Consider the following 15488-nt stretch of genomic DNA (forward strand, 5'->3'; position numbering starts at 1 on the left):
GCCACCCTGAGAAATACATAGTGAATTCAAGCCTGGGTAGAGTGAGCCCTACCTCAAAAAAAATTCTTCCCCTCCATGTTCAGCATATAGAACAGTGACAACATCTGAGGCTCTCTAGCTGCGCTGCTCACAGCCCAGGTAAAATCCATCCTGAACCAGTATCTCTCCTTGGTAGCCATTGCATAGTCCAGGCATCTCCAAAACCCAGTGTAATTCACAATTCATCCTTATGGCAGTCCCTTGTGGCCTCTGTTAAGGGACTGACTCAGCTTCACATCACCTAGAGGCTATCTCCAAAAAAGTGATGCTGCAAATCAGTGACCTTCTCTTTCCTGCATTTGCTATACTTTTGTAGCACCTTGTGGGCTATCAAACTTGCTATTGGGGGTGGGGAAACTAAAGCTGACTTTGATGAACAGCACAATTCCTTCAGCATTCTTCCTGCTGTCCCAGTGCAGAACAGCTGGCCCAATGGTGGTGATTTCTCAAACAGTTGCCACTGAACTGAGATGCAGTCTCTAGCCCAAAACAGTCATTTCTTTATTCAAGGTAGGATCTCACTGTAGCCCAGGCTGACCTGGAACTCACTCTGTAGTCCCAGGTTGGCCTCCAACTTACTGCAATCCTACTACCTTAAGTACTAAGCCATCTCTCCAGCCCATCAGGCATCCTTTTTATCATTTCAATGTAATGCTGTTGAGTTTAATCAACCAGTCTCAGTGTCAGTAATTCTTTTTAATTTCATATCTTAAACTTTTCAGTACTGTATCTTTAGCCAAGTACATGCAGCCAACCCTTATATCAGTAGCTCAGTTCCAACAAACTTTTTTGTTGTCTTTTCCTTAGAAAGTTTTAAACAAAGCCTCCAATTGGGGGATGTTAGTTCAGACTACCATACTGGAACATAATGTCCAAGAAAAAATAGCTTATGGGAACAAAGTGTTTATTTTGGCTTACAGCCTCAAGAGCAAGTTTCATCATGGCAAAAGATGGTTAGAGCAGAGGCTGGACATCATGATCTCTGACCACAGCAGGTGGAAAATAGTTGCAAGAGAAAATGGGACTATTAAACCTCAAGATCTGCCCCCAACAACAGGCCTCCTCCAGCAAAGCAGCACCTCCCAAATTGCCACTAGCTGGGGGTCAAGCATTCAGGATACATGAGCTTATAGGGGAATGTCTGATTCAAACCACCACATTACAGTGTCTTGTAGTTGCCTTCATGTTGGGGGTACTAAATACCTGACCAAAAGCAGCTGATACAAGGAAAGGGTATATCTTGAGGGGAAACTCCATGATAGCAGGAAAAGGCTGGTCATAGTGCTGGACATCACTTCTTGCCACAGCAGGTAGAAAATAGCAGCAGGAGAGTGCACTGGGCTTTGGCAAGGGGTAGTCTGGGCTATAACATTCCAGAGCCTGCCCCGAACAACACATCTCATGCAAGCCTCCATCTTACAAATTTCTACGAGTTGGTGATGAAGCATTCAAAACACATGAGTTTATGGGGACAGCTGATTCAAACCACCACAATTATCTATATAATTATAGCATATTTATAAATTAATAGCCAGTATGCATATAATGTATAAGGAAAGGCTTGCTTTGGTTTGATAAAATTTCAATATATTTCATTTATGGATTCAAGTGTTTTTCTAATAAATAACTCATTTTTTCAGGAAAAGTTCTTATCCATGGAAATGCAGGTATCTCCAGAAGGTATGAAGCTAAACTTAATCTTTTTCTCGTGAGAATAAATTAATGAGTTGTGTTTTATAAAAAAATGTTTTCTCTGTCTTCAGTGCTGCCTTTGTTATTGCATACATTATGGAAACATTTGGGATGAAATACAGGTAAGAAAATACACTGAAACTTAGCAACGGTTTAAATCTCATTAAAATGTAGCTTAATAGAAATGGCTTGGATGCCGGGCATGGTGGCTCACACCTTTCTTTAATCCCAGCACTCGGGAGGCAAAGGTAGGAGGATTGCCTTGAATTCAAGGCCATAGTGAATTCCGGGTCAGCCTGGGCTAGAGTGAGACCCTAATATAACATTTTTGTTCATTTTGTCATAATTGATTAGGCAAAACTAGAGAATTATTTATTTGACAATAGGGAATTGGATAGTTCCAGTTTTTAAAATGTTAACTTAAAAGGTTAATATATAATGGGTGTGTTAAAGTATACTTGTAAGTTCAGTATGCATCTGGAGTTTGTTTGCAGTGGCTGGAGGTCTTGGCATATCCATTCTCTATCCCTACACTTTATCTGCATCTTCTACCCCTCAAATAAATAAAATTCAAATATTTTTTAATAATTAAATGAAAATTATCTAGGTGTGTAGCATATGTTTTTAATTCAGGATGTCTTAGTAACAATTGTCTGTTATAAACATGGTATGTAGATTTTTAAAGAGGTGAAATAATATAAACTTCTTGACCTAAAACAGACCAAACCAGGGTACAGTATTTACCTTCTTCGGAAAAGTTGGAAGTTCTGTCTTTATTAACTATTCTATTTCAGTCCCAAATAAAGAAGTTTGATTAAGCCAGGCTTATGATTACATAGCTTTTTTTTTTTTTCTCCAAGGTAGGGTTTCACTCTAGCCCAGGCTGAGCTAGAATTCACTCTGTAGTCTCAGGTGGCCTTGAACTCACAGTGATCCACCTACCTGTCTCCTGAGTGCTGGGATTAAAGGCATAAGTCACCACACCCAGCTCTGGGTGCACATCTTTAATCCCAGCACATGGTAGGCAGATGTAGGAGGATTGCCATGAGTTCAAGGTCAGCCTGAGAGCACATAATGAGTTCAAGGTCAGCCTGAGAACACATAATGAATTCCAGGCCAGCCTGGGCTAGGGTAAAACCTTACCTCAAAACAAAAAGAAGTTTGATTAAAAAATCAGTTCTTGGCCTGGGGAAATGGCTTAATGGTTAAGGCGTTTGCCTGTGAAGCCTAAGGACCACTGTTAGATTCCCTAGGACCCACATAAGCCAGATGCACAAGGGGGCGCATCTGTTTGGAGTTTATTTGCGGTGGCTGAAGGCGCTGGTGCACCCATTCTCTTTCTCTTTGTCTCTTCCCCCCCAATAAGTAAATATTTAAAAACATATCAATTCTTAAATATGATTTAATGTGCATTGATGAATGTTGCAGTTAGCTTCTCATTACTGGAGATGACACTGACCAAAAGCAGTGTATGGGAAGAATGGGTTTATTTTAGCTTACATTTGCAAGCAAAACCTTCATCATTTCAAGGAAGAGATGGGCATGGGCTGGAAGCTCTAACATATATATATATGTATGTATGTATGTATATACGTATATGTATATATATATACACACACACATACATACATACACACACACACACACACACACACACAGGTAGAAGAACACTCAGTACTGGACTTGAAGGTCAAGGTCTAACCTTAGTGACAAACCTCCTGCAGTAAGGCTCTACCTCCCAAATTGCCACTAGCTGGGGATCAAGTAAAAGGCTTAATCACAAACACATGAAGCTATGAGTGACACTTTAAAATCAAATACCACAATGTACTTAACAGTTACCATCTTTATTATTTGAAATCTTGTCATTAATATTAATAGTGAAGATAAATTCCTTAATTCTTTCCTGTGAGGTTCTAGGCAATTGCATTTTATTTTAGCCTTAACAAATCAAGGGAATTACTTCTCATTTAATCTTTTAGCTTGTATTGTATGACAAATGCACTACTTGTACAAAATATTTTACACTTTTTTTTTTTTTTTTTTTTTGAGATAGGGTCTCTACTGCAGGCTGACCTAGAATTCATTCTGTAGTCTTAGACTGGCTTTGAACTCATCCTTGTATCTCTGCCTCCTGAGTGCTGGGATTAAAGGCATACACCACCACACCTGGCCAAAATGTTTTACACTTGTCTCTATCTTCACAGTAATCATGAAAAAAAAAAGTGTTATAATATCTTGTCTTGCCATTGAAAAGAATAAACTTTATAAACGTTGAGCAAATTCTCCTAGAACAGACAGTTGGTTAGCAGAGAGACTGTTTTATTCTGCCTGATCTCTTTCTACTGGTACTCATTCTTTGTAGGTGGTTTTTTTTTTTTTTTTAAATTTATAGTATTAGGGATTGATCCCAGGACATTGCATTTGGTAGGCAAACATTCTGCCACTGAACTATATACCCTCAGGTTTGTTGCTACTTTAGGTATATTGTCCAAAAAAGATTTTTAGACTAATTCATGAGATAGTGCCATTGCAATAACTTCCTTTATTTATTTCAGAGATGCATTTACTTATGTCCAAGAAAGAAGATTTTGTATTAATCCTAATGCTGGATTTGTCCACCAACTTCAGGTAACAAATTTCTCTGTTCATTCTCTTTTTGTTTCTTTTTTTTTTCACTCTGGTCCAGGCTGACCTGGAATTAACTGTAGTCTCAGGGTGGCCTTGAACTCATGGCAATCCTCCTACCTCTGCCTCCCGAGTGCTGGGATTAAAGGCGTGCGCCACCACGCCCGGCTTGTTCATTCTCTTTTAAGACAGTCAAAATGTGGGATAGTTAAAATGTTTTGTCCATATAGCTTGGTTTTGGGATTTGCTTTGTAAACACTTAATACTCCATAATCAGAGTTTGTCTCTCTGTTCAAAAATATTTTTTTAACAATCCTGGTGACTTCTGCCTATAGTTCTAGCACTAGGCTGAGGCAGAAGGATTGTTGATTGAAGTTGAGGCCAGTCTGGACTACTTAGTGAGTTATTCCAGGATAGCCTGAGAATGAATGAGACCTTGTATTAAATATATCAGTCTTCCCTATTCTGTATATTTTATTTTTTCTATGCTTCAAATTTTGTTGAGCCTAGCACTTGTGCTTTTTTTTTTTTTTTTTTTGGCCTTATTTTTTTAGCCTTGCACAGTGCCACATGTCTTTAATCCCAGTACTTGGGAGGCAGGATAGGAGGATCATCATGAGTTCAAGGCCACCCTGAGATGACATAGTGAATTCCAGGTCAACCTGAACTAGGGAAGACTCTACCTCAGAAAACCAAAAAGAAAAAAACATTCATTTTAAGCACATTTTTGTATTTAAAAGAACAATGTGTACTTATGGTTTAAAAATTGAAATTCAGCTGGGTGTAGTGGTGAACGCCTTTAATCCACACACTTGGGAGGCAGAGGTAGGAGGATTGCCATGAGTTCAAGGCTACCCTGAGATTACAGTGAGATCCTACCTAGAAAAACAACATCAACAATAAAATAATAATAAATAAATAATGGGTCACATACAGTAAGGATTCCATAAGACTGTAATAGAGTTGACAGTACTCTTTAGCATCAGGACCTTATAGTTGTAATAACAGTCTAGAATATCTTGTTACTCTTGTGTTTGTGATGATGCTGATACAAACCTTCCTACCACAGCTTACTATAAAATAGAATTGATATCATATTAAAGCCTCACACATCTTGTGTTATCTCTTGTTTGCAGTTTTGCTTGTCCTTAATTTAGTCCTATTTTGTTTATCATGGCCCTGAGTGTTAGGCTAAACCATATATATAGTTTATGTGTATAATAGGTTATACCTTCTCGATGTGTAAGTACATTGATGCTCACACAGTGGAATTACCTAAACACACATTTCTCAGAACATATTGCTGTTAAGCAGAGTATTAACTGTTAAGTGTATCACAATGTTATATAATTAATTCCTTACTCATGAGCCTTTCATAACTATAATCAGCATTAGAAAAATACTCTGATATCTGTGCTTATGTGAGTATATTTGAAAGGTAATTGAAGAGCAGTTACTGAGTTATAGCATATTTGAAATTTGATAGACACTACCTAATATCAAAAAAGGAGGAAATAAATTATGCCACCAGGAATGTCAGTGCCTGTTTTTACCAATAGCCTCTAATACTTGTATGCTGTTTTATTTTTACTTATTTGAAAGAAAGAGGCAGAAAGAAAGAGTAAGTATGGGTGTGCCAGTACTTCCTGTCACTGCAGACAAATTCCAGACACATGAACTAGTTTGTACATCTGGCTTTTGTGAGTATATGGGAAGTGAACTCGGGCTGACAGGCTTTCAGACTTTACAAGCAAGTTCCTTTAACAGCTGTACCATCTCTACAGCCCTTGTATACTTTTTTGATCATTGCCGTGGTAAAAGTGACAATTCCTGTGGCTTCAATTTGCTTTACTTTGACTGTTTGGAACTCTTTTCCCATGGTTAATGTATTTATATTTATTATGTCGATTGATTGATTGTTGTGTTAAAAATATTTTTATGAGAGAGAGAAAGAGAGAGAATGGGTGTGCATCTGACTTGTTTGTTTGCAAGCAGAGAGAGAATGGGTGTGCCAAATTCTTCGGAAACAAACACTTTGTGCATCTGGCTTTAAGTGGGTACTGGGGAATTGAACTAGAGATGTTAGGCATTGTAGATAAATGCCTAAACCACTGATTCATCCCTTTGGCCCCAACAGGTACACTGCCCGCCCCAAATAGTTTATTTTATTTATTTGAGAGAGAAAATGGGCTTGCCAGTGCCTTTAGTTGCTGCAAACTAGCTCCAGAAGCATGAGCCACTGTGTGTGTGTATGTGCCTTACATGGATCCAGGGGAATTGATACATACAAATACAAAAGCAACACTCATGCACTCATATAGATGTTGGGGTGATGTGTTAGCAAAGGAATTTGGTTGATAAGGAATGGCCAGTGAGGTAGGAAGAAAATCAAGATGGTCTGGTTTCAGAGATTTTGGGTAAAGAATGAAAAAGAAAGGAGTGATCCAGTGTGTCAAAGAACTTGAGGTTTTCAGTGTCAGTGTCCTTGACAAAGTATATGTGGATTGGAGAAGATAAATACAATTTTTTAAATAGGGAAAAAAGAAATTTGTGCAGTAAGAATAAAAAATTCTGGGAACTTTACCTTGAAGGGGAAAACAGAAATGAAGCAGTAGCTGGAAGCATAAGAGGAAGTTTTATTTTCTCAGGTAGGAAGCAGAATAGTCATTATCTGCTCCTTGAAACAATCCAAGAGAAAGATAGAAATGGTTGTTTTGCTTGTTACATAGTATGGTGTTTTCTCCATTGTTATCATTATTCATTATTTGTGTGGTTTTTTTTTTTTTGTATTCTATTTCTTTGAGCTTGATTATGTTGTCTCCTTCTGTTATATTCCTTCATGATAAGTCTTATCTCTTCTTTGAACCCATTTCAGAAATGCCATTGCAGCTTGGGCAGCCACAGCAAACTACGATAGGTTAGATGGCTTCAAAAACCACATTTATTTCTTCCAGTTCTTTATAGACTGGGTAGTCCAAAATGAGTTTGCTAATTAAAAGTGCCTCATGATTTTCTTGTCTTACCAGGCCTTGGAATTATTGGGCCAGCTTTTTACTTTTAGCTGACCAAGATCAGCAGATGCTTGGTTACATGGAACTCAGTTTCTCTTCCTCTTTGCCAATCTTAGAGCTTGATTCTCTCAAAAATGGCATGTGGGGAAGAGGGTGGGTGTGCACATCTTCCTTCACGAGCCCTGCTCCTTCGTTATCCTGCTCACTCTTCTTGCTTTAGCACTTAATACTTGTTGAATCTCTTCTAAATCTGCCACCAATTTTGGAATAATACTATGACTTGAACATATTCTGCATCAGATAGGCATCTTTTGTATTTAAATTAGTTTAGACCCAGTTTTTAAAATTTACTGTGAAATATAGTATTAACATTAAAAATAGAAAAAAATATGAATAAAAACTCTTATAACCATTAACCAGATCAAGAAAACAAATATTTGCCCAAATCCCTGAAGTCCTTAATTTCCCTTCTTTGTGAAGGGAACATTATGTTAACCTGCTTGATTCTGTACTTTCCTTCATTTGTCTCCTATGTCAGGTGTCCTGATTCATCACATATCTTTCAGAAAGGGGAAAGAATAGAAATACCTTTATTCTTTCACCTTAACTGGAAGCAAGGATTATTGGGTAGTTGTTTGTTTGTTTTTTCAAGGTAGGGTCTTGCTCTAGCCCAGGGCTGACCTGGAATTCACTATGTAGTCTCAGGGTGGCCTTGAACTTATGGCGATCCTCCTACCTCTGCTTCCTGAGTACAGGAATTAAAGAAGATTACTATTTTTAATGAATCAAGGGGGAAAAAAAACCCTGTACTTCCTTTTTTTAATTAAAAATTTTATTTATTTATTTAACAAAGAGGGAGGGAGAGGGAGGAGAGAGAGAGAGGACGTACCAGAGCCTCCAGCCATTGCAAACGAACTCCAGATGCATGCGCCACCTTGTGCATCTGGCTAATGTGGGTCCTGGGGAATCGAACTGGGTCCTTTGGCTTTGTAGGCAAATGCCTTAACTGCTAAGCCATCCTTCCAGCCTTTCCTTCCTCTCTCCCTCCCTCCCTCCCTCCCTCCCTCCCTTCCTTTCTTCCTTCCTTCCTTCCTTCGTTCCCTCCAGCCCAAAAAAACCTGTACTTTCATATACCAAATTATTTGTTCTGATTTTATAACGGCAAAGCATAGTTTTTACTAAATTTTATTCATTTTATTCTTAGAACCATTAATGTGATTTCTAATTTAAGTTTTTGGGTTTTTGTTTTTTTCCTCTTTGCCTTGTTGGAAAAAGTGTTAGAGATCACTATACTTGATGCCTTAGTGGCAGAGGAAACATTGTCAGTGGGTTATTGGAATGACTTGATTAATAGGTACCATATATTGGCAGTTACTCAAAGAATATTATGCCTTCATTGACTTTACAACAATATGGTGCCAGCCCTTTCATTGTAAACTAGTAATACTAATACTGTATCTATAAATCACTGTTTGAATGCCTAAGAATATAAATATATCTAACCTAATTGAAATCATTTTCAGGAATATGAAGCCATCTACTTAGCAAAATTAACAATACAGATGATGTCGCCACTCCAATTGGAAAGGTCCTTATCTGTTCATCCTGGTACCACAGGTAAGTTTTCTGAAGATTTGTGATGTATGTTGTGTGCTTCTGCTGAGTATATACTGCTCTGCTTAGTCAATCAGATTATTCGTTGAAGATACCTACTTGGTTTAATTTTCAGTCTCAAATAATATAGGTGTTTCATAAAGATTAAAATAAAAAGCTGGGGATGGTGGTGCATGCCGTTAATCCCAGCCCTCGGGAAGCAGAGGTACGAGGATTGCTGTAAGTTCGAGGCTGCCCTGAGACTCCATAGTGAATTCCAGGTCAGCTTGGGCTAGAGTGAGAAACCTACCTCAAAAAACCAAAATAAATAAATAAAGCCCATTCTCTCTATTTTATTTCAAATAAATAAATAAAATATTAAACAGTGGAGGGCCCTGAAAATATGGCTCAGTGATTAAGGCATTTGCCTGCAAAGCCAAAGGATGCCGGTTCACTTCTCCAGGACCCATGTAAGCCAACTGCACAAAATGGTACATGCATCTGGAGTTCTTTTTCAGTGGCTGGAGGCCCTGTTGTGCCCAGTGTCTCTCCTTTTCTCAAATTAATAAATAAAATATTTTAAAGAGTAAGATAAGAGCAGTCTGGATAAACTGATTCTATTAAAAATAAAAGATGGCTGCTGGCTATGGAGACATAATGTTTATAATCTCAACATTGGAAGACTGAAGGAAGAAGATCTGTAGCCTCTTAACACAAGTGGTGAAATACATAGTCCATAATTCGCTAGTTTTTCACTGTTGAAAGTGATAGATTAAACATTTATCCCTCAGGTTCAACTTCATAGTTGTCCTTAACTCTTCTTTCCTTTTGTGACCTCTATCTGAATCCTGTAGGGTCTGTTTTCTGTACATTTTGGCCAGACTTATTTTATTATGTATTTGCAAGCAGAGAAAGAGAATAGATAAGCTAGAGTTTTGTGCCATTGTAAACAAACTCCAGACACGTGCTCCATTTTGTGCATTTGGCCTTATGTGGGCAACAAGTTTGTGCTTTGTCATCACAGGCCTTTAACCATTGAGCCACCTCCCCAGCCCCGGACTTATTTTTATTTTTTTTCCTTTTTGAGGTAGGGTTTCCCTCTAGCCCAGGCTGACATGGAATCTTTATGTTGTCTCAGGGTGGCCTTGAATTAATAATGGCAATCCTCCTACCTCTACCTCCCCAGTGCTGGAGTTGAAAGCATATGCCACCACACCTGGCCAGAGTTATTTTTTTTTAAATATTTTTTAAAATTATTTATTTATTTATTTGAGAGCGACAGACACAGAGAGAAAGACAGGTAGAGGGAGAGAGAGAGAATGGGCGCGCCAGGGCTTCCAGCTTCTGCAAACGAACTCCAGACACGTGCGCCCCCTTGTGCATCTGGCTAACGTGGGACCTGGGGAACCGAGCCTCGAACCGGGGTCCTTAGGCTTCACAGGCAAGCGCTTAACCGCTAAGCCATCTCTCCAGCCCACCAGAGTTATTTTCATAAAAATATTAACAGGGCCAGCAGTTGGGAAGCAGAGGTAGGAGGATCACCATGAGTTTGAGGCATAAATAGTGAATTCCAGGTCAGCCTGGACTAGAGTGAAACCCTTTTTTGAAAAACAAACAAATGAACAACAACAAAAAATACTCTTGGGCTGGATAGATGGTTTAGCGGTTAAGGGGGTTGCCTGTGAAGCCTAAGGACTCAGTTTTGAATCTCCAGGTTTCACGTAAGCCAGATGCACATGGTGGTGCATGTGTCTGGAGTTCGTTTGCAGTGGCTAGAGGCCGTGGTGTGACCATTCTCACTCACTCTCTTTCCCTCTAATAAATAAATGAATAAGTTGCAAAAACAAAAATTTCTGTTCATTATACATAATATAATAATAAGAAATGACTCAGAATAAAATAGATATATTGTTATGTATATCATGTCGTGAAGATTAAAATGTTATTCAGGGAAAGAAACTCAAAACTACTCCATAAATAGTATTAGTTTATGAAAACATTTCTACTAGCAGCAATATTCTACTAGGAGATTATACATAAAGTCTCACTTTATTTTATATTTACTCTAACTTTATATTTACTCTAACTTTTAGGAAGTTTGAAAAGAACACATGAAGAAGAAGATGATTTTGGAAATATGCAAGTAGCAACTGCACAGAATGGCTGACCTAGAAGGAATATTACAGAGGGTGTGAATTTCTTTTTGGAAAGGAGAAAAATCCTAGAGATATTAATGAAAATGGCAAGAAAAACAAGTAGTTTCTTTTCAATCACATGTTGCTTCCAGACGTTTCTGTACAACTTGTTGGGCAACATTGTAAGAAGATGTTGTTGGACTTCTACAATAGACAGCACTGATGGTTTGACTTTAAAAAAAATTTACAGTTTTATTATAAACCAAGAATTTTGGACTTGCAAAGAGGTATTATTGCAATAATGCACTTTTCATACTTGAAATTTATTTGTATGATATAAAGCTATTAAACAAAATGCAAGTTAGGGGGGATTTGTTTATAAATTTTGGGTAATTTATAACAAAAGAATTTCCTAAGGTTTGCTAAAATTTCATCTTGTGTTCTGTATATTAATTACATTTTAAAAACAACTTTACAGTTCAGTTTTATGATGGAGCCTCTTACAGAAACATAGGACTCTGCTACATTTTAGTATGATTTAGTAACTTAATTACCATTTTTTAAAACTTACTGGCCCTTAATATCTTTAAATCATGACATTAGCCAACTCTCCTAATTTTACTAAGTCCAACTAATCCAATTAATGCTTCTTAATTTATAAGAGAAAAAAGTTTAATGATCAGAGAAAATGGCTGTACTTGGTAGTACTAAATGCTTAAAGTAAGGACAGTGCTATATTTCTCAACTTTTTTTTTTGTAACACAAATATGTTGCTTTCGGAATTGCCTGGTCCTTTTTAGCATTAGTCCAAAATGATTCTAAATAGATAACCAGTGTAGCACTATTTTTTTCCCAAAATGAAGTCCCCCACAAAAGAAAAGTGCCTTGCATTGTTAATAAATGAATTAAATCCTCATGACCTGTAAATTAGTATATAGAACACCAACAAGTTAACATTTTTCTCTGTAGTTTGTTTTGTTTTTTTAACCATAAGTTTAGTTTAAAGTGAATGTGTGAGGCTTTAAGAAACATTACTAAGATATTTGGAATATGGAACATATACTTCTTTTGTCTTCATGATTCTGTGAGGTTGTTACAGCTTAGATAGAAGCTGTTGTTTGAAGATGCATTTATTGAGAAAACAATGTGTGGGTAGCTTTATCATTTCAATCAGTTCTTTAATCCAAATTTCCCCCATAATTTGCATTAGCAAAGTCACTTTATGGGTCTTTAGTTTTCCATGTTTTTATTTATATACACACATATATATATATATAAGTTGTAAGAAAAACATTTTTACTATTTTAAGTATGATATGAGGGAAGACAGGAGAGTGTTTTTAACTTTTTGTATTGATGACTTTAGGGGAGCACAAACATAACTCCTTACTTTTCTCAGTCCTCTCTCGAGCTTTTACTGATGGGAATGATATCCATATATTTCCTTATTACCAAAAGGCACTATGCAAAGTAACTTGTTACATCATGTTACTTGCTTTGCTTTCCTCCTTATGATGCAAAGTACAGGAAAAGCTCTTCGACCTGGCGTACTGGGAGAGTAAAAATGAGTATTAAGAGTTGATTCTTGTTGGCTCATGTGGTAGTCCTCTTCTGATTTCCCATCCCTTTTCCTATCTTACCCTAAATACAGCAATGTAAATCCCATTGTTAGCCAGTACTTAGTTGTATGATTAGGACATTGGTGTTGTGGTTTAGTGGAGTCAAGATTGCATTGAGCATTCAAAAGTTCTAGCTGGTAAAGAACCAGATAGCACAGCTTTCCTATATATACACATCACTATCAGACAGGTCAGCAAAGAGCTCTTACATTATGATACTTCTTTAAGCAGAAATTCTGCTTAAAATAATAATCATAAAGGAAAATTAAAAAATTTAAATATGAGACTCTTTTTTTTTTTTGGAGGCAAGGTTTCACTGTAGCTCAGGCTGACCTGAAATTATTTGTGGGTTTTTTGTTAGTTTCATAAAAATACATATTCTCAGTAATGTTCTGACCAAAAATACAGAGTAGGTTATTGATAGCAATTTGTAACTGGTAATTTTCCACTTTTTCTAATCACTATCATTTTTAGGTTCTCACTTAAAGTGCCTACCCAGCTCTAGACACTGAAGACAGTCTCACACTAGGGACTGCCATCATTTTGAGTACACTACTGCTGTGGACAAAACACAAGGTCTATTATCACAAGTTTGTTTCTCCTTGGATCTGTTTACTTTCTGTTGAAGTAGTTCTTCCTATTTACTCTAGTTGGCTCCATTTCTGTGACTCTTATTTCCAGTAATGTTTTGTGATAGTTGTGATAAACATGACCAATCATGATTTATTTTCTATAGGATTTGAATGGCATGGGAAATCACCCAGTTTTAACATAAGTATGAAATCTAGATACAAAACCTAAAGTGATATTGTGTTAAAACAGGGAACCTCATTACTGTCCACTTTGAAAGTATGAAACATACTGAAAATATTCAAGATGGAATGGCAGTATTAATCCAATTTTAGCTAATTGGTTCATTTTAACTTCAGATCTGTTAGATGTATAGACAATAGTTAACTTCGTTGATTTGAATTTATCTTATGGTGGAAATGGTAAAAGTGTGATAGCTTTTGATACCAACTTTTAACCACCTAACTTCTAGAGCAGACTGTTCATTTTAGGGGGATTTTGTGCTTAATATGTGTTTAGAAGTAATGTATCAAAATGTTAAGCATGTCCTTTGTAAGAAAATATAAGGCTCCTATCTAATTACCATGGTAATTCAAGTGAATCAGAAACCATTAATTACAACCTTGAATTATAAAGTTGAGATGTGTGTATTAGGATCTCAACTTGGTGTAAAGTAAATGAGCAGTTACCTGGCGGATTTTTTTTAAAGTAATTGTTTTAATCCGCAATTCCATAACAAACATAGCTTCATTTCAGTATTTACATTATTTTTGTCTGTTAAAGAACACTCCAGTAAAGAAATGATAGCTTAGAATTACTTTATTTTTTATTTTTTTAGGTAGGGTTTCACTCTAGTTCAGGCTGACCTGGAATTTACTATGTAATCTCAGGGTGGCCTCAAACTCACAGTGATCCTCCTACCTCTGCCTCCTGAGTGCTGGGATTAAAGGCCTGTGCCACCATGCCTGGATCCTGTTTATTAATTATTATTTTTTTTTTTTTTAGAGAAATAAGGTTCTAGGGTCTTGAGTGCTAGATTTTCTTTGTCTTTCCCATCCATGGCAGCTAAAAAAAAAAAAAAAAATCACTCAAAAATTTGAGGTTTACATGTTAAGCTCTCTCACAGGGAGTTGCCATACCTCACAGTTCAAAGGGTATTCTATGAATCAGTAACATAATACTGACATGTAATTGCAATTTACTATGCAGCAAAAATGATTCAAGAAGAAAAATAACGTACAGTGTCTATTTACCTTTGTATAGGCAATTGGTTACGTTACTCTTGCTTTTAACATTTGTACTTGGATAAAATGCTCATGTATGTATAGGAATGTCACAGTGCAAGATGCTGCTACCAGGCACAAAGTATTAAAAGTTATTTTGTGAAGATTGGTGGTTGTATTAAAACAGTTGTGCCATTATACCTCAAAAAAGATTGAAAAGCTCATTCATACTGCTTATGTCTCAAAATGTCTCTACTTATCTTCTGGGTAAAAGTAGCCCAGATTAAGAAGGGTGAATGAACAGTCAGTACTGAGACTGCTCCTCAGTCAAATCACTGTTACATATACTTGTTTTCTAGAATGCTGTTTCCTATAGGCAGGATTTAAGAAAAGACCTTAGAACACAACTAAGAGGGATTTACTGACACTCCAACCTTATAGACAGCCTATACTTAGTAGTAAGACATGCTTTTTAAAAATAGTTTTGTTTATTTGACAGAGGGAAAGAGGGAGAAGGAGGGAGGAGGTAAGGAGAGAATAGGCATGCCAGGGCTTCCAGCCACTGCAAATGAACTCCAGAAGCATGCGTCTCTTTGTGCATCTGGCTTATGTGGGTTCTGGGGAATCGAACCGAGGTCCTTTGGCTTTGCAGGCAAGCGCCTTAAACGCTAGGCCATCTCTCCAGCTGAAGACATGCTTTTATTATAGGTTTATTTAACATGGGCTTGCTTTTTCATGGTAGGGTACTGTACAACTAGTGAGTAGGAAAGCCTAGAAGGAAAAGTCAAATTTCTGGACACATATGACTTAACTCATTGAAACATGAGGATGTGAAAACCTGAATACCCTAATAAAAAAAAAAAAAAAACACTAATTCAGTAAGAAAATCTTCAAGAAGAAAAGCCTGGGATCAGAGTACTTGCTTTCTGAATTTTACCAAAACTGAACTGCTAATTATTTTCAAACTGTTCCAATTGAA

General features: G+C 37.0%; 1 protein-coding gene across 1 annotated transcript in view; it reads left to right on the top strand.

Annotated features, from left to right (window-relative positions):
• Positions 1–14673, top strand: part of Styx (serine/threonine/tyrosine interacting protein) — a 37257-nt gene extending 22584 nt beyond the window's left edge. Inside the window, exons 7-11 of the mRNA XM_004649189.2 lie at positions 1680–1719; positions 1803–1853; positions 4290–4362; positions 8894–8987; positions 11057–14673. Coding sequence (XP_004649246.2) covers positions 1680–1719; positions 1803–1853; positions 4290–4362; positions 8894–8987; positions 11057–11130 — 332 coding nt within the window. The 3' untranslated portion in view covers positions 11131–14673. The remainder of the gene's footprint in view (positions 1–1679; positions 1720–1802; positions 1854–4289; positions 4363–8893; positions 8988–11056) is intronic.
• Positions 14674–15488: the final 815 nt, after the last annotated feature.

Source organism: Jaculus jaculus, chromosome 7 (assembly GCF_020740685.1).
Source record: "Jaculus jaculus isolate mJacJac1 chromosome 7, mJacJac1.mat.Y.cur, whole genome shotgun sequence".
Classification (NCBI taxonomy): Eukaryota; Metazoa; Chordata; class Mammalia; order Rodentia; family Dipodidae; genus Jaculus; species Jaculus jaculus.